General features: G+C 46.4%; 1 protein-coding gene across 1 annotated transcript in view; it reads right to left on the bottom strand.

Annotated features, from left to right (window-relative positions):
• Positions 1 to 19268, bottom strand: part of PSTPIP1 (proline-serine-threonine phosphatase interacting protein 1) — a 116225-nt gene extending 96957 nt beyond the window's left edge. The window contains exon 1 of the mRNA XM_073652666.1: positions 18816 to 19268. Within this exon, the coding sequence (XP_073508767.1) occupies positions 18816 to 18848 (33 nt within the window). The 5' untranslated portion in view covers positions 18849 to 19268. The remainder of the gene's footprint in view (positions 1 to 18815) is intronic.
• Between the last annotated feature and the right edge of the window lie 3240 nt (positions 19269 to 22508).

The following is a 22508-nucleotide window of genomic DNA, read 5'->3' as shown; positions in this document are numbered from 1 at the left end:
CCTAGCAAGAGGGCGTGAGAGAGTCCAGGCAGAACATGGAAGGAGATACTTTCAGAATGCAGCATTCCCACCTGCAGAGTAATGGATTCGGTGATGAGTTGGATGGGGCGTGGTAAGAGCCCCCCATCCACGGCAGCAACAGACAAGGGTACAGCCAGAGGTTTGGTGGGGATGCGGTATTTCTCTACCAGGGACTGTGAAATAAGATTCCCGGCTGCTCCAGAGTTCAGTTGGGCTAGTTCGAAATAACGGTTCTCCCCGTAGACGATTGAAACTGACAACAGCAGGGATGGAGAGGATTTATTCTTGTCTAGGTGGACCTCTCTGAGCGAACCTAGACACAGGCGTTTCCCGACCTCTCCGGGCAGGCACGGATCCGGTGCTCCTTACTGCCACAGTAGAAGCAGGTCCCCTCGGCACGGCGTAAGTCCTGACGGGTCTTGACCATCTTGGTCTGGTCGACCTGCATAGGCTCAGGAGGGTGTACCTGGTTAGAGACAGAAGGAGTGACGGGTTTCTGAAAAGTAGGAGCTAGACGTGGTAACCTCCTCTCACGGGTGACCTCTCTGGCACGCTCCTGGAACCGTAGGTCAATCCGGGTGGCAAGAGTTATTAAGTCATCGAGAGTGGTAGGAATGTCCCGACCGGCAAGTTCATCTTTAATACGGCCGGACAGACCCTCCCAGAAGACGGAAACCAGAGCGTCGTTATCCCAGGCCAGCTCCGAGGCAAGGGTACGGAACCGTATGGCATACTGGCCCACGGTGAGACTTTCCTGACGGAGGCGTAGCAACGATGATGCGGATGAGGTCTTCCGTCCGGGTTCGTCGAAGACTTTCCGGAAAGCCGTGAGAAAAGCAGGCAAGTTGGACACCAGGGGGTCTCCTCTCTCCCATAGAGGATTTAGCCAGGCCAGGGCCTCCCCGGTGAGATGGGACATGATGAATGCAATTTTGGCTCGGTCGGAGTTAAACTGGTGGGACAATAGTTCAAAGTGCAGGGTGCACTGATTTATGAAGCCCCGAGCCTGGGCTGAGTCGCCTCCGAAGCGAGGAGGTGCAGAAAGCCGAGGTCCGGGGTAGGATATCATGGTGTTAGTGGACAGCGGAGCTGCCGGATTGCGAGACATGGCACTGGCGGAGGTTGTTGGTGGAGCAGTCAGAGTGTCCAGGCGAGTATTGACATTCCGCAGGTGACCCAGGATGGACTCCTGTTGGGACCTTTGACGGGACAGTTCATGACACAGGTCGGAGAGCGAGGGGGCTTGGGTGCCACCGGGTTCCATGGCCCGAGCAAACTGTAACGGGTCTGGGAGGCGGAACCTCTGAGCTACTATACAAGGGGGCAGTCCTTGTAAGGGAGCGGGTGGCGACCAGGGAAGACGGGCAGGAGGTCACAGCAGGTGACCGGGACAGTCTCTGAGTGAACGGGCTGGAGGTCACGGCAAGTGACCGGGGCAGTCTCTGGATGAACGGACTGATGGTCACGGCAAGTGACCGGGGCAGTCTCTGAATGAACGGGCAGATGGTCACGGCAAGTGACCGGGGCAGTCTCTGGATGAACGGGCTGATGGTCACGGCAAGTGACCGGGGCAGTCTCTGGATGAATGGGCAGATGGTCACGGCAAGTGACCGGGGCAGTCTCTAGGTAAAGGGTTGGTACGACCTGTGGCGGCTGATGATAGACGTGAGCTCCCAGGTGAGCAGGCGAGAGTCTCTGGATGAACGGGTGGTCACAGCATGTGACGGTGGAGCCTCCAGGAAGACCAACAGACAGGCGGCAGATGAGCGCTCCCAGGTGAGCGGGCAGAAGTCTCTGGACAGGCGGGTGGTCACAGCACGTGACGGCAGAGCCTCCAGGTAGGCTAGCAGACAGGCAGCAGATGAGCGCTCCCAGGTGAGCGAGCAGGAGTCACTGGACAGGCAGGTGGTCACAGCACGTGACGGCGGAGCCTCCAGGTAGACTAGCAGGCAGGTAGCAGGTGTGTGCTCCCAGGTGAGCGGGCAAGCTGGTCCATAGACAGACTGACAGAAGTTGGAAGGCAGACCGTCGGACCTCAGGCAAGCAGGCAGGTGGCTGATGTGCGCTCCCAGGTGAGCGGGCAGGCTGGTCCTTAGACAGACTGACAGGAGTAGTAAGGCAGACCGTCGGACCTCAGACTAGCAGGCAGGTAGCAGATAATCAGGCAGGAATCTGGCAGGTAACTGGCAGGTAACTGGCAGGTAACTGGCAACGGGACCTGAGGGCTGAAGCAGAGTAGTGAACAGTGCAACAACATTGCTCGGGCACCTCCATTTTGGAGGAGGTGCCTTATATATGGTAAAGTCCTCCGGCCATTGGCCGGGGACTCCTTAGGACGGCGCGCGCGGCCCCTTTAAGAGGGAGGGAGGGCGTGCGCGCGCGCCCTAAGCACAGTGGCCGGGAAGGAGCGCGCGCTGCCAGCAGAGCGGGAGAGGGACGCCGGGCACGGAGCAGAGCGGTGAGGGGAACAGCGTCCCTGCCTAGCAGAGGGCAGGGACGCCGGCACTACATGGTAAATGTTATTTATTAATTATTTTTTGTGACATATCTCTCTGATTTAAGGGCATAAAAATTCAAATTTTGAAAATTGCAAAATTTTAAAAATTTTTGCCAAATTTCCGTTTTTTTCACAAATAAACGCAAGTGATGTCGAAGAAATTTTACCACAATCATGAAGTACAGTATGTCTCGAAAAAACAATCTCAGAATCAGGGGGATCCGTTGAAGCGTTCCAGAGTAATTACCTCATAAAGTGACAGTGGTCAGAATTGTACAAATTGGCCTGGTCATTAACATGCAAACCACCCTCGGGGGTAAAGGGGTTAAAGGGACAGTGGCCTGTTCCATATATAGATTAACAACATTTTTGTTTTTTTTCTCATAGCCATCTATGATATTATACTGAGAATTTGTGCAATAAATATGGCAATTTATGGTAAGTAAGCCACTGATTTTATATATTAGACAATTTCAGCAACCTATTTTATCAATTTTATTAGGTAATCAATAAAAGTTATATTTTAATTGACATTCTCTTCCCCCCTTTTCCCTTACTACATATAATTTGAACAACAAAGACACAAAAACTGCCGCAAATAAGTGCAGCTATAACCGGAAAGCATAAAACTCATAATTAAAAATATAATTTTATTGAGGTATACATATAAAAAGTAGACAAACAATAAAAAAATGTTAAAAAAAGCAGGAACCCTTGAGTTCCCTACACAATAGCTCACTGAACCAATTAATGCTAATAATGAGTCCGATGTTTAGGTAGGAGTATATCTCCTTACAATAGCAATCATAGGAAATGCGAATACATAGGTTCAAAATCACATTAATAATGGATCCTTAAATATATAGAATGCTAGTGCAACTAGAGGATATTCATACCCAACAAGGGCATAAATACTGAAAAATAGTATTGGTAATAAATCCTTAATAATATAAAGTGCTAGTGCATATAAAGGATATTCATACTTGGTAAGTGTAAGATGCTAATGCATATAGAGAATGCTCATACATAAAAAAATAAATGTTGCACATATAGAAATACAAATATATATAGAGTGTATAAAGGAAGTCCAAGAATAAGGATATATTACTTGCCAGAGAAAAGAGCTTGTAGGGGCCCCCTCAGAAGAAGCACTCGCGAAACGGCGTCGTCGGGGTGGTTCCCTACAAGCTCTTTTCTCTGGCAAGTAATATATCCTTATTCTTGGACTTCCTTTATACACTCTATATATATTTGTATTTCTATATGTGCAACATTTATTTTTTTATGTATGAGCATTCTCTATATGCATTAGCATCTTACACTTACCAAGTATGAATATCCTTTATATGCACTAGCACTTTATATTATTAAGGATTTATTACCAATACTATTTTTCAGTATTTATGCCCTTGTTGGGTATGAATATCCTCTAGTTGCACTAGCATTCTATATATTTAAGGATCCATTATTAATGTGATTTTGAACCTATGTATTCGCATTTCCTATGATTGCTATTGTAAGGAGATATACTCCTACCTAAACATCGGACTCATTATTAGCATTAATTGGTTCAGTGAGCTATTGTGTAGGGAACTCAAGGGTTCCTGCTTTTTTTAACATTTTTTTATTGTTTGTCTACTTTTTATATGTATACCTCAATAAAATTATATTTTTAATTATGAGTTTTATGCTTTCCGGTTATAGCTGCACTTATTTGCGGCAGTTTTTGTGTCTTTAGTGTATCATTGGGAAAGTATATCGGGACCGTTGTGGTTTATATAATTTGAACAAGTGGTGTCCACTTGTGTGAATTTATGATTTTTGACAATTTATCAACTCATTCTACTGTGTGGGAACACTAACGGGTTTCACTAGAACTAATGTTTCTATGTGGGCCTTTATAAAGGACTGGGCAAGGTTAGGGAAGTGGCTTAGTGTGAAATAAATATTGTCAGGCGACTTATGCACGTGCAGTATGTTTCCCTCTTTTTATCTTTCGTAAGTTAAAACGGAACTGTACTTCCAACAAGCTTTGCAAAAATCAATGGTACAGGACTGTAAGAAACTTTGAAATATATCTTATCAGAGAAATGAGCTTCCTTCCTCACTTAACAGACACTTCTTCCTCCCCCCCCCCCCCCGCCTCCTTAACTTGTCATCCACTATGAAAAATAAGCTCAAGTCCATCTTGCTCAATGACACAGCCCATTATCCTCTATGGAGTGGGAAGGAAGAGTGAAAAGCAGGGAAGGGAACAGGCAGAAGCAGACAGAAAAACATTGTGCCAAGCTCTATAATAAGTGGTTTACCTCACAGCAGAGCTAAATTCAGATAAAGACAGCTCAGCTCTGCTGTACAATGTCCATATTGTTGCAGCTTGTCTCTGTGAGCTAAAAAGTGAATAAAGAGCAGGCTCTCTGTGCTGTATATAGGAGAGATCACGGCAGCCCGTCTCCTCCCCCAACTCCCAGTGGATTGCAAATTACAGATAGAGCATGCAGGGGAGAAAACTGATGAGAATGCAGGATATAAGTCATATAATTGCCAGAAATTGTGTTATTCCTCATGTATGCATACATTAGAGCTTATTCTGAAAGATACTTGAAAGCACGGTTACCCTTTAAATAATAGAAAAGGTCCGACAGTGTTACGCTCACGCCTGGACTGACTGGCGTGAGCGTGGTTAGTGATCCCACTCGGCCACGAACCGAGGAGTGCCTGGAGGGGAATGACTAGGGGCCTCGCTAGATCCGACCACGAACACATGGCGGCTCAATCGACTCCTTGGTCTGAGGAGGGACATGGGAGGAGGCCCCCACCGGAGAATGCAGGAATGGGCAGGCACAGCTGGTATGCAGACAGGTGGGTACTGGCAGGCACGGCTGGTATGCAGACAGGCGGATACTGGCAGGCACGGCTGGTATGCAGACAGGCGGGAACTGGCAGGCACGGTTGGTATGCAGACTGGCAGATACTGGCAGGTAGGAATGCAGGCTGGATAGGGACCAGTACAGACAGGGATACAGGAACAGAGCCGCGGGTGCGGTGGACAAGCAGAGCAGAACCGCAGGCACGGAGGACAAGCGGAGCAGAGCAGAGCGAAACCGCAGGTGCGGTGGACAAGCAGAGCAGAGCGAAACTGCAGGTGCGGTGGACAAGCAGAGCAGAGCGAAACTGCAGGTGCGGTGGACAAGCAGAGCAGAACGAAACCGCAGGTGCGGTGGACAAGCAGAGCAGACCGAAACTGCAGGTGCAGTAGACAAGCAGAGCGAAACCGCAGGTGCGGTGGACAAGCAGAGCAGAGCGAAACCGCAGGTGCGGTGGACAAGTAGAGCAGAGCGAAACCACAGGTGCTGTGAACAAGGAGAGCAGAGCTAAACCACAGGTGCGGTGGACAAGCAGAGCAGAGCGAAACCGCAGGTGCGGTGGACAAGCAGAGCAGAGCGAAACCGCAGGTGCGGTGGACAAGCAGAGCAGAGCGAAACCGCAGGTGCGGTGGACAAGCAAGGCAGAACAGAGCAGAAGGTGCAGGCAGACAGGACAGGGCTCTGTTCACATGAAACAGACTGGGAAACACAGGAAGATAGTTAGAACACAGGACGTAGGTACGGAGGCAGGGAAACGGGACAAGCAGAACCAGATACACACAAGGTACTTACAATGAAGTAGCGAGTGGACACAAAACTCACAAACAGAAGTACAGAGACAATGAGTTGGAGTTAGGTGCAGGTTCAGACACTGCAGGAAAAGGGCAGTTATGGACATAGAGAAAAACAGGTAACGGGCTGGCACACAGTTCAGACAGGAACTGAACCCGGAACAAGATACAGGAACGAGCCTGGGAACTCAGCCCCCAGGGTGGCGGAAACAGACTAGAAGTCACAGATACAGGTAACGGGCCTAGGTATACAGCCCCCAGGGTGGCGAAACAGACTAGAAGTCACAGATACAGTTAACAGGTCTGGGTACTCAGCCGCCAGGGTGGCGGAAACAGACAAGATACAGGACAGGACCTGGCAACTCAGTTGCACAGAACACACTGAAAGAAAGTGTTGCTCAGGCACCTCCTACTGGGTGGAGGGGGTTTAAGTATCCAGTGACTCACAGCAATAGGCTGGGGACACATTAGGAGTGTGCACACTGTAACTTTAAGAATCAGGCTGTAACCGCGCCGCCGCCCTAAGCAATCAGACAATAGACATGCACACAGCAAGTACTGGAGCAAAGTGTGCAGCCTGGACTGATAAGTAAGTCGGCAGTCTTGCATGGTGGGAGATGGTAAGCCATGCCAGCACGCCGCCAGGAATGTTACAGTAGCCCCCCCTTTACGCCCCCTCTTCTTCAAGCCTGCAAGGATTTTCTGCAGAGAATTTGGAGGCCAATCCTTCTCTTCAAGAAGATTACCTCTTCTGTCCACTAGAGGGAACGAAACTCGTCTCACCATCTTGGTGACTAGGATGCTTCCTCCCATCGAGCCATCCTCAGCATCAGATGAAGTGGGCGAAGTTCCAGATACAGGGTGTAGGAAAGTCTCTTTCCATTTTTTATCAGGTAGCAACCCGGAGGATTCAGGAGACAACTGGAGGTCCTCCACATGGTTGGAGGGGTGCAGAGACTTGGAGGTAGCCACCGCCTTGATGGACTTATTGCCAGATTTGTTAGAGATGGAAGATCCTTGCTTTGGGACCATCTTCAGTCTGGTTTCTGAGATGACACGTCTGCGAGGCGGGGCGGTACCAGAAGCCAGATCATTGGTACAATCGTCGAGACTGTGTGGGGACATTGCCTCCGCTTCCCTTCCTTCGGAGACTTCCGCGCACAGCGAGTCAGCAACTAGCAGATCTGGTGAAGAAGAAGAAGACATTGATGACTGTCCTGAAGATATGGGGACTGGACACCCCTTGTACCTCAGCAGTCCCCCAGGAAACACCATGCAGGATCTCCAGACCAGAGCGGGCACTAGATCTCTCGGCTCTGGGTGACCTGTGGGTAAACCAGACAGCACCTGGAATGTGAACTTCTTCATGTGTAATGCTCCAATCTGGAGCTTAAATTGTACAGACATATTTTGACTGTTTCTGAGTGGAGCTCATCCTTCCGCTGACAATGCCCAAACCAGATTCTGGAGTTGTCGGACGGGAATCAGACACCAACTCTTCAAGGCTTTAAGCACGAAACTTCCGATTAATCCGAGGCCTTCACTTGCCACGGAGACATTCATGGTCATCTGTGGAGAGGAAACACTAACGCCAAGGGCAGCCTCTCCTACAGGCCTAATGTCTTGGGATTCTCCAACCTTCACTGGACAAAGACCGTCAGGGTGTCCCAAACAACCGCAGCGGGACCGCAATCCGATTTTGTGACTGAGTTCCGGCCTCTGCTTTGCCTGACGAACATAGTCAACCTTCATGGATTCTGTGCGGATAGCTGCCTCTACAGGCTGGGGAACAGGAGGTCTTTGGGAGGACAGAACCTGGCGTGACGGTTTACCTCTACGCTTTGCACGTCTGGACTGCCTCTTGAGGTTGGGAAGAGAAGTATTCTGCGGAGCATTGTCATCCTGTGTGGATTCTGTGTGGGCAGCAGCCTCTTCAGGCTGGGGAACTGGTGGGCTACCTACACGCATCACCCATCGGGACTGCTCCAGGATTATGGGAAGGGACGCTTTAGCAGAAGCTTCAGGGCTAGGGTCATCGAAGACCATTAGAAAGGCCACCAGGAAGGCCTGCAGGTCAGAGACGATAGGATCCCATGCTTCACATAGGGGGGTGATCCAATTCAAGGCATAACCCGCTAGGTAGGACATCAGAAATGCTACTTTAACCCAATCAGTGGGAAAATAGTGGGCATAGAATTTGAAATGCAGCATGCATTGCTCCACAAACGCACGACTTTGTTTTGGATCCCCATAGTACCGTGGTGGATCCGCAGGAACGAGTGCTGATAGCTCCATTTGGGCTGGTGCGTAAATCGCCTGGACCTCAGTTTGAGAAAAAATTTTTCCTTGGTGCACGTGTTCGCCAGACAAAGATTCAAATATCTCCGAGAGCGAAGGGCCGTGGGGCTCAACGGGGAACATGGTCTGAGCAAACTGTTATGCTCACGCCCGGACTGACTGGTGTGAGCATGGTTAGTGGTCCCACTGGGCCACGAACCGAGGAGTGTCTGGAGGGGCGTGACTAGGGGCCTTGCCAGATCCGACCACGAACACACGGTGGCTCAATCGACTCCATGGTCTGAGGAGGGACGTGGGAGGTGGCCCAGGTGCTACTCCAGGTCAGACCCCGGTCACAGCTGTTGACCCCCACTGGGGAATGCAGGAATGGGCTGGTATGCAGACAGGCGGGTACTGGCAGGCACGGCTGGTATGCAGACAGGCGGGTACTGGCAGGCACGGCTGGTATGCAGACTGGCAGATACTGGCAGGTAGGAACGCAGGCTGGATAGGGACCAGTACAGACTGGGATACAGGAACAGAGCCGCGGGTGCGGTGGACAAGCAGAGCAGAACTGCAGGCGCGGAGGACAAGCGGAGCAGAGCAGAGCGAAACCGCAGGTGCGGTGGACAAGTAGAGCAGAGCGAAACCGCAGGTGCGGTGGACAAGCAGAGCAGAGCGAAACTGCAGGTGCGGTGGACAAGCAGAGCAGAGCGAAACCACAGGTGCGGTGGACAAGCAGAGCGAAACCGCAGGTGCGGTGGACAAGCAGAGCAGAGCAAAACCGCAGGTGCGGTGGACAAGCAGAGCAGAGCGAAACCGCAGGTGCGGTGGACAAGCAGAGCAGAGCGAAACCGCAGGTGCAGTGGACAAGCAGAGCAGAGCGAAACCGCAGGTGCGGTGGACAAGCAGAGCAGAGCAAAACCGCAGGTGCGGTGGACAAGCAAGGCAGAACAGAGCAGAAGGTGCAGGCAGACAGGACAGGGCTCTGTTCACATGGAACAGACTGGGAAACACAGGAAGATAGAACACAGGAGGTAGATACGGAGGCAGGGAAACGGGACAAGCAGAACCAAATACACACAAGGTACTTACAATGAAGTAGCGAGTGGACACAAAACTCACAAACAGAAGTACAGAGACAACGAGTTGGAGTTAGGTGCAGGTTCAGACACTGCAGGAAAAAGGCAGGTACGGACATAGAGACAAACAGGTAACGGGCTAGGACACAGTTCAGACAGGAACTGAACCCGGAGCAAGATACAGGAACGAGCCTGGGAGCTCAGCCCCCAGGGTGGCGGAAACAGACTAGAAGTCACAGATACAGGTAACGGGCCTAGGTATACAGCCCCCAGGGTGGCAGAACAGACTAGAAGTCACAGATACAGGTAACAGGCCTGGGTACTCAGCCCACAGGGTGGCGGAAACAGACAAGATACAGGACAGGACCTGGCAACTCAGTTGCACAGAGCACACTGAAAGAAAGTGTTGCTTAGGCATCTCCTACTGGGTGGAGGGGGTTTAAGTATCCAGTGACTCACAGCAATAGGCTGGGGACGCATTAGGAGTGCGCACACAGTAACTTTAAGAATCAGGCAGTAACCGCGCCGCCACCCTAAGCAATCAGACAAGAGACATGCACACAGCAAGTACTGGAGCAAAGTGTGCAGCCTGGACTGATAGGTAAGTCAGCAGTCTTGCATGGTGGGAGATGGTAAGCCATGCCAGCACGCTGCCAGGGATGTTACACACAGTATAAATATAAGTCCTATATTATTGCTCTTAGGTAACGTAGTAGGGCTAATATTCTACCCACACATCTCCTACATGTGGTTATGTGATTGGCTAAATTGGTTAAGAGACTCACTGTAAATATAACGGTTTTAGCTTGACTGACTTTTATAAAAAGAAACCTCAGAAAACTAAGCCAGTGCTAATATATACTGTATGCAGGGTGTAAAAGCTATACTAAAATAACTTGAGGTTGTTCTTCGGTTTCAGTGGATGATGTTTGAGGAAGTTGCATGCAAATGTTTAAAAATATAAATGGCTAAGTGAAGACTACGTATAAACTCAATTCGTATACATGTACAGTATATTGCACTTCATTTTATGTCTCAACACCGTATATACATTCCTCAACATTGAAAATGCAACACCAAGAACGCTGAGCTGTTAGTGTAACGTTATCCATGTCATCCCCAGATGGAGACTGGGGGCTGAACTGGAGCAATAGAAGCTGCAGGAGGTCTACCCTCTTCAGAGATGAGTTCTGCTTTTGTCTTGAGGGATCCAATGATAGTAAAATGATAGCAAGAGAATGGTCTAGAGACCACATGAGCAATGCCATGATGAGGCCTTCATGATGGAATATCAAACCTGACCTACTCCCAGGATTATGGTGTGGGTTGGCATAATGTACAGTAGCTTGACCCCTCTAGTCTTCATTCTAGGTGCACTAACAGCTCAGCATTACATTGATTTAGATGTGGAACTAGTGGAACAGCTATTTCTCCAAAATATTCTGGAAGCCATTTTTCAACACAACGCCAGGCTGCATGTTGCTCGTACTACTGTGAGCAGCCTATATCTGCTTCTCTGTCCTGAAAGGTCTCCAGACTTGTCTCCCATCGAACACATCTAGGATATCATTGGTTGGAAATTGTAAAAGGAGCAGCCAGCAGTGGATCATGATGATTTGTGTGCTCAAGTGCATTCAGCGTGGCAGAACATTCCTCAACTCTTAATAACCTCATTAATAGCATGCCCAGACGTGTATTTCTGTACGTGGCACTCATACTCAATAATTAATCATTCGAGATGCTTTAAAAATGTTGTTTAAATTTTTCATTTACATATCATTAACATGTCTATGGAATTTGTGATTTCCATCATGACTTTTCCTTCTTGGTGTTGGACTTTCAACGTTGAGGAGTGTATTTTGCTCATGATTAAGGTGGGAAATCCCTGCCCTTAGTCTCATATGTGTATATGACCTATGTTTAATCCCTTCCTGACTCTGTCAATTTCTGTTATTTTTTAATTTGTTCCTCACCTTCTTTCAAAAGCCATAACTTTTTTATTTTCTGTCTACATAGACTTATGAGGGCTTGTTTTTTGCAGGATGAATTCTACTTGAATCACACCATTCATTTTATCCATAGTATTGTAAAACACTAAAAAAAAAGTTACAAGTGCGGCAAAATTGGAAAAAAATACACAATTCTGACATTATATTTTGTGAATTATCTTATGGCATACATTGTGTGGTAAAAATGACCTGTCAGTAAGATTCTCCTTATCAGTACGATTACAGCGATACCAAACTTGTACGTTTTTTTAAATTATTTTAATGGTGAAAAAAAATGTGAAATTTAAATTTATTTAGAAATTAAAAAAATGTTTTTTGATTGTGTCGCCATTTGAGGAGGAGGTGTGATGGTGTGGGGGTGCTTTGCTGGTGACACTGTTGGGGATTTATTCAAAATTTAAGGCATACTGAACCAGCATGGCTACCACAGCATCTTGCAGCAGCATGCTATTCCATCCGGTTTCCGTTTAGTTGGATCATCATTTATTTTTCAACAGGACAATGACCCCAAACACACCTCCAGGCTGTGTAAGGGCTATTTGACCAAGAAGGAGAGTGATGGGGTGCTACGCCAAATGACCTGGCCTCCACAGTCACCAGACCTGAACCCAATCGAGATGGTTTGGGGTGAGCTGGACCGCAGAGTGAAGGCAAAAGGGCCAACAAGTGCTAAGCATCTCTGGGAACTACTTCAAGATTGCTGGAAGACCATTTCCAGTGACTACCTCTTGAAGCTCATCAATAGAATGCCAAGAGTGTGCAAAGCAGTCATCAAAGCAAAAATTGGCTACTTTGAAGAACCTAGAATATAAGACATATTTTCAGTTGTTTCACACTTTTTTGTTAAGTATATAATTCCACATGTGTTAATTCATAGTTTTGATGCCTTCAGTGTGAATGTACAATTTTCAAAGTCATGAAAATACAGAAAAATCTTTAAATGAGAAGGTGTGTCCAAACTTTTGGTCTGTACTGTATACAGTGGTGGTCAAAAGTATTGGCATCCCTGCAATTCTGTCAGATAATACTCAGTTTCTTCCTGAAAATGATTGCAATCACAAATTCTTTGGTATTATTATCTTCATTTAATTTGTCTTCAATGAAAAAACACAGAAAGAATTGTCCTAAAGCCAAATTGGATATAATTTCACACCAAACCTAAAAAAGGGGGTGGACAAAAGTATTGTCACTGTTTGAAAAATCATGTGATGCTTCTCTAATTCGTGTAATTAGCAGCACCTGTAACTTACCTGTGGCACCTAACAGATGTTGGCAACAACTAAATCACACTTGCAGCCAGTCAACATGGATTAAAGTTGACTCAACCTCTGTCCTGTGTCCTTGTGTGTACCACATTGAGCATGGAGAAAAGAAAGAAGACCAAAGAACTGTCTGAGAACTTGAGAAACCAAATTGTGAGGAAGCATGAGCAATCTCAAGGCTACAAGTCCATCTCCAAAGACCTGAATGTTCCTGTGTCTTCCATGCGCAGTGTCATCAAGAATTTTAAAGCCCATGGCACTGTGGCTAACCTCCCTAGATGTGGACGGAAAAGAAAAATTGACGAGAGATTTAAACACAAGATTGTGCGGATGGTGGATAAATAACCTCGACTAACATCCAAACAAGTTTAAGCTGCCCTGCAGTCCGAGGGTACAACAGTGTCAACCCGTACTATCCGTCGGCGTCTGAATGAAAAGAGACTGTATGGTAGGATACCCAGGAAGACCCCACTTCTTACCCCGAGACATAAAAAAGCCAGGCTGGAGTTTGCCAAAACTTACCTGAGAAAGCCTAAAACGTTTTGGAAGAATGTTCTCTGGTCAGATGAGACAAAAGTAGAGCTTTTTGGGAAAAAGCATCAACATAGAGTGAACAGGAAAAAAAAAGAGGCATTCAAAGAAAAGAACACGGTCCCTACAGTCAAACATGGCGGAGGTTCCCTGATGTTTTGGGGTTGCTTTGCAGCCTCTGGCACTGGACTGCTTGACCGTGTGCATGGCATTATGAAGTCTGAAGACTACCAACAAATTTTGCAGCATAATGTAGGGCCCAGCGTGAGAAAGCTGGGTCTCCCTCAGAGGTCATGGGTCTTCCAGCAGGACAATGACCCAAAACACACTTCCAAAAGCACTATAAAATGGTTTGAGAGAAAGCACTGGAGACTTCTAAGGTGGCCAGCAATGACTCCAGACCTGAATCCCATAGAACACCTGTGGAGAGATCTCAAAATGGCAGTTTGGAGAAGGCACCCTTCAAATATCAGGGACCTGGAGCAGTTTGCCAAAGAAGAATGGTCTACAATTCCAGCAGAGCATTGTAAGAAACTCATTGATGGTTACCGGAAGCGGTTGTTTGCAGTTATTTTGGCTAAAGGTTGTGCAACCAAGTATTAGGCTGAGGGTGCCAATACTTTTGTCTGGCCCATTTTTGGAGTTTTGTGTGAAATGATCAATGATTTGATTTTTGCTTCATTCTCTTTTGTGTTTTTTTACTTGCAAGCAAATTAAATGAAGATAGTAATACCAAAGAATTTGTGATTGCAATCATTTTCAGGAAGAAACTGAGTATTATCTGACAGAATTGCAGGGGTGCCAATACTTTTGGCCACCACTGTATATATAAATGTATACATAGTATTACAGCTGGCGCATTCCTGCCAGTGATTAATGCAATAATAGGTCAATCGCTTCTCCCCTTTATCCTATGAAGTGGAGGATCTTAAATCTGATTAATACAAGCTGCTAATCTGTTAAGAAAAATAAATTTGGTGAGTCCCAAGAATAATTAAAATCCTCAATTTATTAGAAAATAATTAAAAGATCATACAGGTTGGGGATGCATCTCAACGCGTTTCTGGCAAAAGCCCTTATTCACGGAGATACAGATTCCTTATGATACATGGTATAAAAACAAATGGTGACCAACCGTTGATCAATAAACACATATGTTAGCAATCAATCACATTTGAGAATAATCAGCATAATCACAAGGCTAAATCCAAGAAAGCCAGAGAAAGAGAGAAAAAAAAAAACCCGACATTAAATATTCTGAGATCTAATATAGATAAAGGGTATCATTCCTATAGTTCATGCCATTGGGGTATTTTGTATCCAGTTTGATAATCCAAAATAACTCTCTTAGGAGGAGTTTTTTCCTCCAATCCCCTCCTCTAATAGGAATATCCACTTTTTCTAACCCATAGAAAGAAAAATTATTTAATTCCCCTTTATGTCTCTCTACAAAATGTTTGCAAGCTCCTGAATAGGATGCATTTTTATGGCTGTAGATAAAATTCTACCCACCGACTTAAATTTTCGTTCAAAGAAGAAATACTCGATATGATGGGGCGTAAAGGTGTAGGAAATTCTAGTTTGTGGGTTTTAGGGAGCCCATGAAAAATTGGTGTCATCGGATTATCAGGTATTATATTATAACTCATTTTTTCAGTAAACACCCCCATTTTATCTCCATCTTCAACCAATTTACTCAAGATTTTCCTGCATATGTAGGATTAAATTGTATCCTTTTATACGTCTCATTATCATCCAGGATATCATAAACACATTTTTCATAGAGTTTCTTATCCATAACAACAATATAGCCTGCTTTGTCGGATTTTTTAATCACCAGGTCATCTCTCATTGATAAGCTGGTGATTGCTTTTTTCTCATCTATGGTTAAATTATTTTTTTTATTATTTGATACACTCTGTTTCATTTTTTGAGAAAGTTCTATCAAATCTCTTTCAATTAAAGACTGAAAAGTTGAAATGCATTCAGCCTTAGAATCTTTTGGATAGAAAGATGGATTCAATATACGAAAATCCTTAGTATCAACATGTATAAGATCAACATCACCTGATTCACCTTTTAAATCCTCCAAAGCAAGCCGTGCACATTGTTCATCAAACGTCAATTGTGCAAGGGTTTCACAATTATCCTCCTCCTTATACAATTCCCCAGGGACATGGAGATCATTATAAAAATGCTTTTTCACTGTCAATAATCTGGCTAGTTTATTTATATCTAGAATCGTTTGAAATAAATCAAAATCCTGATTCGGAACAAAATTTGTCCCTTTACTTAAGATACTGATCTCATGTTCAGAGAGAATTGTAGGGGTAAGCACAATGACACTAGACCATAGGCTGTCTACTTTTTCTTGCCCCTCGTATTGAAGCTTGGGGGATCTGGATTTCCTCCTCCTCCTCGGTCGCTTCTCCTGTCGTTTTTTGAAGCAGGATTACTACAGTCTCCTCCTGTTCCATCTTCTGAGCTCTCTGCATATACATCTGAAAAACCTTCCTCAGATGAAAAAGTTACATTTCTGGATGGAGTTTTGTCATCTGGATTATTCTTCAGGATAGATTTTATGTCAGTTTTATCCCTCAGTTTTTTTGGATATTGGGAAATAAACCTTATGTTCCTTTTCCAATCATAAACTTTATCATGTTTGTAATCCAAACAGTCTCTTTGGAACTTTTTCTTTTTTATTGTCATGATGTTATTTTTCTTATGTGAAGCCTTTAGTCACGGCTATTGGTTGGAGACCCACAGCATTGCAAAACGGATTGAGCTATACAAAGAGGACACGGCGAGGCAGCTTTTTTTGTTTATCTGCTAATCTGTTGTTTGTCTTGCTTAAAGCTATCTGGGTGAACCATGAGAAACGGCAAATTTTATTTTGTTAAATGTATTTATTTTGCTAGCAGCTCCATTATTAGTGCAAATCATCACCCTAAAATAATTTCCAAACTCATACATATTGAATTGATTCATGTCTGCGGTATATGTACTTGTTTATAGTCTATACATAGTAAATATTATTATATAAGTAAAGGTAAAATTTGGTTTCCACTTATCAGCTGAATCAGGGTCAGATTTCTTGTGTTTCAAATGATTGCAGCAGATGTGAAAACTGATGAAGATATACAGTGGTGGCCAAAAGTATTGGCACCCCTGCAATTCTGTCAGATAATACTCAGTTTCTTCCTGAAAATGATTGCTATCACAAATTCTTTGGTCTTATTATCTTCATTTAATTTGCTTGCAAGGAAAAAAACAAAAAAGAGAATGAAGCAAAAATCAAATCATTGATCATTTCACACAAAACTCCAAAAATGGGCCAGACAAAAGTATTGGCACCCTCAGCCTAATACTTGGTTGCACAACCTTTAGCCAAAATAACTGCGAACAACCGCTTCCGGTAACCATCAATGAGTTTCTTACAATGCTCTGCTGGAATTGTAGACCATTCTTCTTTGGCAAACTGCTCCAGGTCCCTGATATTTGAAGGGTGCCTTCTCCAAACTGCCATTTTGAGATCTCTCCACAGGTGTTCTATGGGATTCAGGTCTGGACTCATTGCTGGCCACCTTAGAAGTCTCTAGTGCTTTCTCTCAAACCATTTTATAGTGCTTTTGGAAGTGTGTTTTGGGTCATTGTCCTGCTGGAAGACCCATGACCTCTGAGGGAGACCCAGCTTTCTCACACTGGGCCCTACATTATGCTGCAAAATTTGTTGGTAGTCTTCAGACTTCATAATGCCATGCACACGGTCAAGCAGTCCAGTGCCAGAGGCAGCAAAGCAACCCCAAAACATCAGGGAACCTCCGCCATGTTTGACTGTAGGGACCGTGTTCTTTTCTTTGAATGCCTCTTTTCTTTTCCTGTTCACTCTATGTTGATGCTTTTTCCCAAAAAGCTCTACTTTTGTCTCATCTGACCAGAGAACATTCTTCCAAAACGTTTTAGGCTTTCTCAGGTAAGTTTTGGCAAACTCCAGCCTGGCTTTTTTATGTCTCGGGGTAAGAAGTGGGGTCTTCCTGGGTATCCTACCATACAGTCCCTTTTCATTCAGACGCCGACGGATAGTACGGGTTGCCACTGTTGTACCCTCGGACTGCAGGGCAGCTTGAACTTGTTTGGATGTTAGTCGAGGTTCTTTATCCACCATCCGCACAATCTTGCGTTGAAATCTCTCGTCAATTTTTCTTTTCCGTCCACATCTAGGGAGGTTAGCCACAGTGCCATGGGCTTTAAACTTCTTGATGACACTGTGCACGGAAGACACAGGAACATTCAGGTCTTTGGAGATGGACTTGTAGCCTTGAGATTGCTCATGCTTCCTCACAATTTGGGTTCTCAAGTCCTCAGACAGTTCTTTGGTCTTCTTTCTTTTCTCCATGCTCAATGTGGTACACAACAAGGACACAGGACAGAGGTTGAGTCAACTTTAATCCATGTTAACTGGCTGCAAGTGTGATTTAGTTATTGCCAACACCTGTTAGGTGCCACAGGTAAGTTACAGGTGCTGTTAATTACACGAATTAGAGAAGCATCACATGATTTTTCAAACAGTGCCAATACTTTTGTCCACCACCTTTTTTAGGTTTGGTGTGGAATTATATCCAATTTGGCTTTAGGACAATTCTTTTTGTCTTTTTTCATTGAAGACAAATTAAATGAAGATAATAATACCAAAGAATTTGTGACTGCAATCATTTTCAGGAAGAAACTGAGTATTATCTGACAGAATTGCAGGGGTTCCAATACTTTTGGCCACCACTATATGCATCAGTCGTCATCCGACTTTTTTAACCAGTTTTTTTTTTTTTGCTAAAACATACTGCGTTTTTAGATCTAGCTCCTTGAAGAGTCTGGTGCAACAACCAATGCACATGGTGATAAACTATGGGATCAGTTTTTCTTCAGTGTCCCCCCAGTTTGTGTCTATGCTGTGTCTGAGGGAAAAAATTAAGGACAGCCGGATAGGTGAAAACAAGCCCTAAGAGGGAGTCATCCCTGCTACTATGTTGTGCCAAGCTTGCAAGGCTATGGGACCTTCCTACCAATACAGCTTAACAAAAGTAGTGCAACTACTCAAGGAGAACCCCTGTATGTTTAATATAAAGGGGGAATTCTGCTTACCACAGGGGTTACTAAAAAGCATTACCACTTGTTTTGCTTTAGACACTCCTTTTCATGTTGTGAATCCCCCTGGGGATAAGAAGTCCCTCTGCTGCACGCTCCAGTGATCAGCTCTCATTGTGGGGTAACCACTGTGCAGATTCTTGTGGCACCAATGCTCAATGTCTTGCATGGCACCCAGGGCAAGGTTCGCCATGATTCTAACTCTAGTTAATGGAGCAGGACCTCCTCTGTTACCTTAATAAACCCTTGTGTAAATTTCTACGAGTTCTAGATTTTTTTCAACATATCTATGAAATAATCTTAAAAAATTGGTAAAAAAAAATATCAAGTACTTACCCAGAAAGCATCTTTAAACTGTATCAACGACATCCTTTTACGTCCACAGTTCTATAGTTCCTTCCAATGTAGACGCTTAATTTTCAGCTTAAAGCCATGCTACCAGAAGTTCCAGTTTGTGAAAGTATATTTTCTATAGGTCCTCCAGGTCCAACTAAAAATATTTACAGCTCTGAAACTACTGAGATGACAAACTTGGTCTATTACATAAAAAGGAGAAGTTTGAGAAATATGCAATATCTGTCAGGAAGAGCACAAAACATACAGTATGCCTTGATGCTTGATATTGTGCCAGTCAATGAAAAGAGAGACCAGAGACTGGAGGTTGGGTAACAGCAGGTAAACTGTGGTGCCTTCCAGTCCTCTAAAATGTGAGAGCAGCGCACCACAGGAAGTTACACGTCTGAGACCTAGCTGAAGATGAGAAAGATCTGTGCAGTTCTCGGAAACTATACACCAAGGTGACTATTGTCAAACTTCCTGAGGTTTAGTGCTCAGTGTGGCAGTATCCTGGGCCCCAAATTATGACGAGCAATGTCTTCACTGGCATACTTAAAGGGAACCTGTCACGTGAAAAAACGCTATTAACTTGCAGATATAGGATTAATCTGTAGGATAATAGCGTTCTGACACCATACGGCGCCTGAACATAGATCTCCACTACAGGGAGGAACTTAACTTTATTCCTCCCAGCAGCATTCTTTGTTCAGTCACAGGGTGGTTTCAATTACCACTCTCTGTTTATAGAGAGAGGCGGCTGTAACTGCACCTCTGGCACTGACAGCCGGCCAAAATGCTGAGCGAGCTGTCAGTCAGTGCCGTGGGAGCGGTTACCGTCACCGCTGACTATATACAGAGCGGTGACTGCACCGTACCGATGCTACCCCCCTGCCGGGGGGAGTAAAGTTAGTTTCCTCCCGACAGTGTAGCTCTTAAGTGCGGGCGCTGGGCAAGTTCAGAACTCAATTAACCTGCAAAATAACCCCATATCTTCAGTTTAATAGCATTTTTTCACATGACAGGTGCCCTTTAAAGTACAGAAACAAAACCTATGATAAAAAAGAACAAGCCAACCTGCCTGTGAATGATTCCCAGGCAGTAGCAGATTTTATTTCACACTGTGCACAATGAAAAAAAGGGTAATGGTCATATATCAGATATATGCTACATTTCACTGCCTATAGAATCTTTGATAATCAAAGGTGGAGCTGCATTGTGTCGAATAATATTATTTATGGTGAAATTGTGATGTCACAGCAGATCACCTGGCAGAGTGGTGATGTCACAGCAGCTCACCTGGCAGAGAGTGGTGATATCACAGCAGCTCACCTGGCAGAGAGTGGTAATGTCACAGCAGCTTACCTGGCAGAGAGTGGTGATGTCACAGCAGCTCACCTGGCAGAGAGTGGTAATGTCACAGCAGCTCACCTGGCAGAGAGTGGTGATGTTGTGGCACCCTGCTGTGCACAGGTACCACAGGACCAAGGGTGCATGGACGGACTTCTCCACAAGAGGCCCTCATGACATACAAACACCTCCACCCTTCCACCTCACACCACCAGAGGGAGCCCATTAGGGATATATATATGGAGGGTGCAGTTAGTAGGCAGACAGAGAGAGAGTCTGAGAGCGTGCTGGCACTGAGAGCAGCGAAGACGCAGCGCGTCTACTGCTGAGATCTGAGGGCCCCGAGTGTGGCCGAAGGCAAGAGGAGAAAGGAGAGAGGAGTCGAGGGGGCAGAGGAGCACCATAGGCTCACCCCAGTATACAAACCGGACACCGGGTCCGCGCCTACAGGGTCCCTTTATATCCAGTAGGGACCACCGGCATTCCAGGAGGACTACAAGTCCCTGGCAGACCTGAAGCTAGACCCACACAAGACTAGGAACCACGAAGGCCCCAGCGTTACCAGGGATAGTGGTTGCCAGCAGAAAGTCCTACTACCGAGTGACAGGTGAAGGAACAGCAAGACACATAAGCTAGGCCCAGTTGCAGGCTGGCCAGGAGCATACAGAGAGGCAGACATGGACCAGGAGGCCTTATACCCGCTCACTGGGGAGAAGTCCTGAAGTGCACCCATCCTACTGAGTACCCTGGACCGTACCTGACATCCGCACCAGTACAGGTATTGAAACGAATGCCCTGTCTCTGTCAATTACTCCTGCTGCGCCATCCGCCTGCACTACAAGTCCCAGCATCACCACCCACCAAACTCCACACTGCCCCGGGGGCCCGCTCCACCTGTGGAGAGCAGAAACACCTCAGCTGCCATCCCATCACCCCCCGGAGGTCTGCAGCAGCACTGGTAAACCTTACCAGGTACCACAGGTGGCATCACAAACTATTTATTTTATTTTTCCTATCCAAGTTACAATCCCCCTTTTTGGTTGACCGCCCTGGGCCACGGAACGGGCCAGCCACTGTGACATACCCCCCCCCCACCAGCATCCATAGGCCCAGCTGCCGAGTACCCCATTGCCCTGGGGGTGCGTCAACTTCTGGCGTCACGAACAGGATTTCGTGCTCGTTGCAACGAACAGGATTCCGTGCCGCTGCCACCGGGTACTGTGCACCTTAAAAGACTATAACACTTACTGTGGTGAATATTTCCCGCCATTCCCGAGGTTTCCCGCCATTATCCGCCATTTTCCTGTCGCCACGCGGGAAGAAGAGGGGGTTAACCGCGGGAATCGGAGAGGCGTAACCGCTGGAATCGCGCGAAGCCCAGGCCCCACCTCGCGCGTTGACGCCGAACCAGGAAGCGTCAGGTCCTAGAAGAAGACCGTTGTCAAGCGCACGCTCTGACGTCAGCCGCGAGGGAGACGCAAGGCCCTGGAAGGAGACCGTCGCCTGTGGAGCTGCAGCCTACCCGATCCAAGTAAAGAAGGTAGGCTAAGGTTTACTAGGGGGGCGCAACCATGACCGACGACCAGCAAGCCGCCGGAGCACCGGCTACCGCTCCTGATGCCCAACTTTCGCCCGGCGCTGCACAGGCCGGAGCTGCCGCCCCACCAGCAGGGGTCGTGACTCCGTTGATACCCATGGCCCTGCCGTATATCCCTGGAGCGAAATGGCTTCCCCAGTATGATGGCAAACCAGACACCCTGTCTGGATTCAAAAGGAAAATATGCAGTGTACTGGACATGTATTCTATGACTGGTAAGCAGAGAGCCGCTGTTGTGCTGGGACAATTAACTGGTGCTGCAAGGCGGGAAGTTGAAACCTGGCCAGCCACAGACCAGGAATCAGTATCCATCATCTTTAAGAGACTGCAAACTGTCTTTGAAAACCGCACTGAGACTGATCTCCGGATGAGGTTCTACCACTGTACCCAGAAACCTGGGACTATGCCTGGCGCTTACACGAAGCCCTGCGGGCCCTGAAACAGGTTAGTCCAGTCAGCATACAAGATGAGAATAAAATGCTGACGGAACAGTTCATCCGGGGGTTGAGGTCCCAGGAGGAGAGCAGAACTGTACAGTGGTGGGCTTTAGATCATCCACACGTCCCCTTTGACACCCTGAAGGACATGGCTATTAAGGGTCTACATCCCCTGGAAACATCAGGGACTGCTATCCAGCGTTACCAGGGTGGGGCCACCCCAGTGGCCGCAGCACCCACTGCTCCTTCATTGATGGCTGAAACAAAGATGCAAACAGTGCCCCCTAGCGAGCTGGACAGCCTGCGCTCTGA

Source organism: Phyllobates terribilis, unplaced genomic scaffold, assembly GCF_046119375.1.
Source record: "Phyllobates terribilis strain yellow unplaced genomic scaffold, ASM4611937v1 Scaffold_11__3_contigs__length_659146591, whole genome shotgun sequence".
Taxonomy (NCBI): domain Eukaryota; kingdom Metazoa; phylum Chordata; class Amphibia; order Anura; family Dendrobatidae; genus Phyllobates; species Phyllobates terribilis.
The sequence above is the reverse complement of the archived record's forward strand: the minus strand, read 5'-3'. Positions and strand labels throughout refer to the sequence as shown.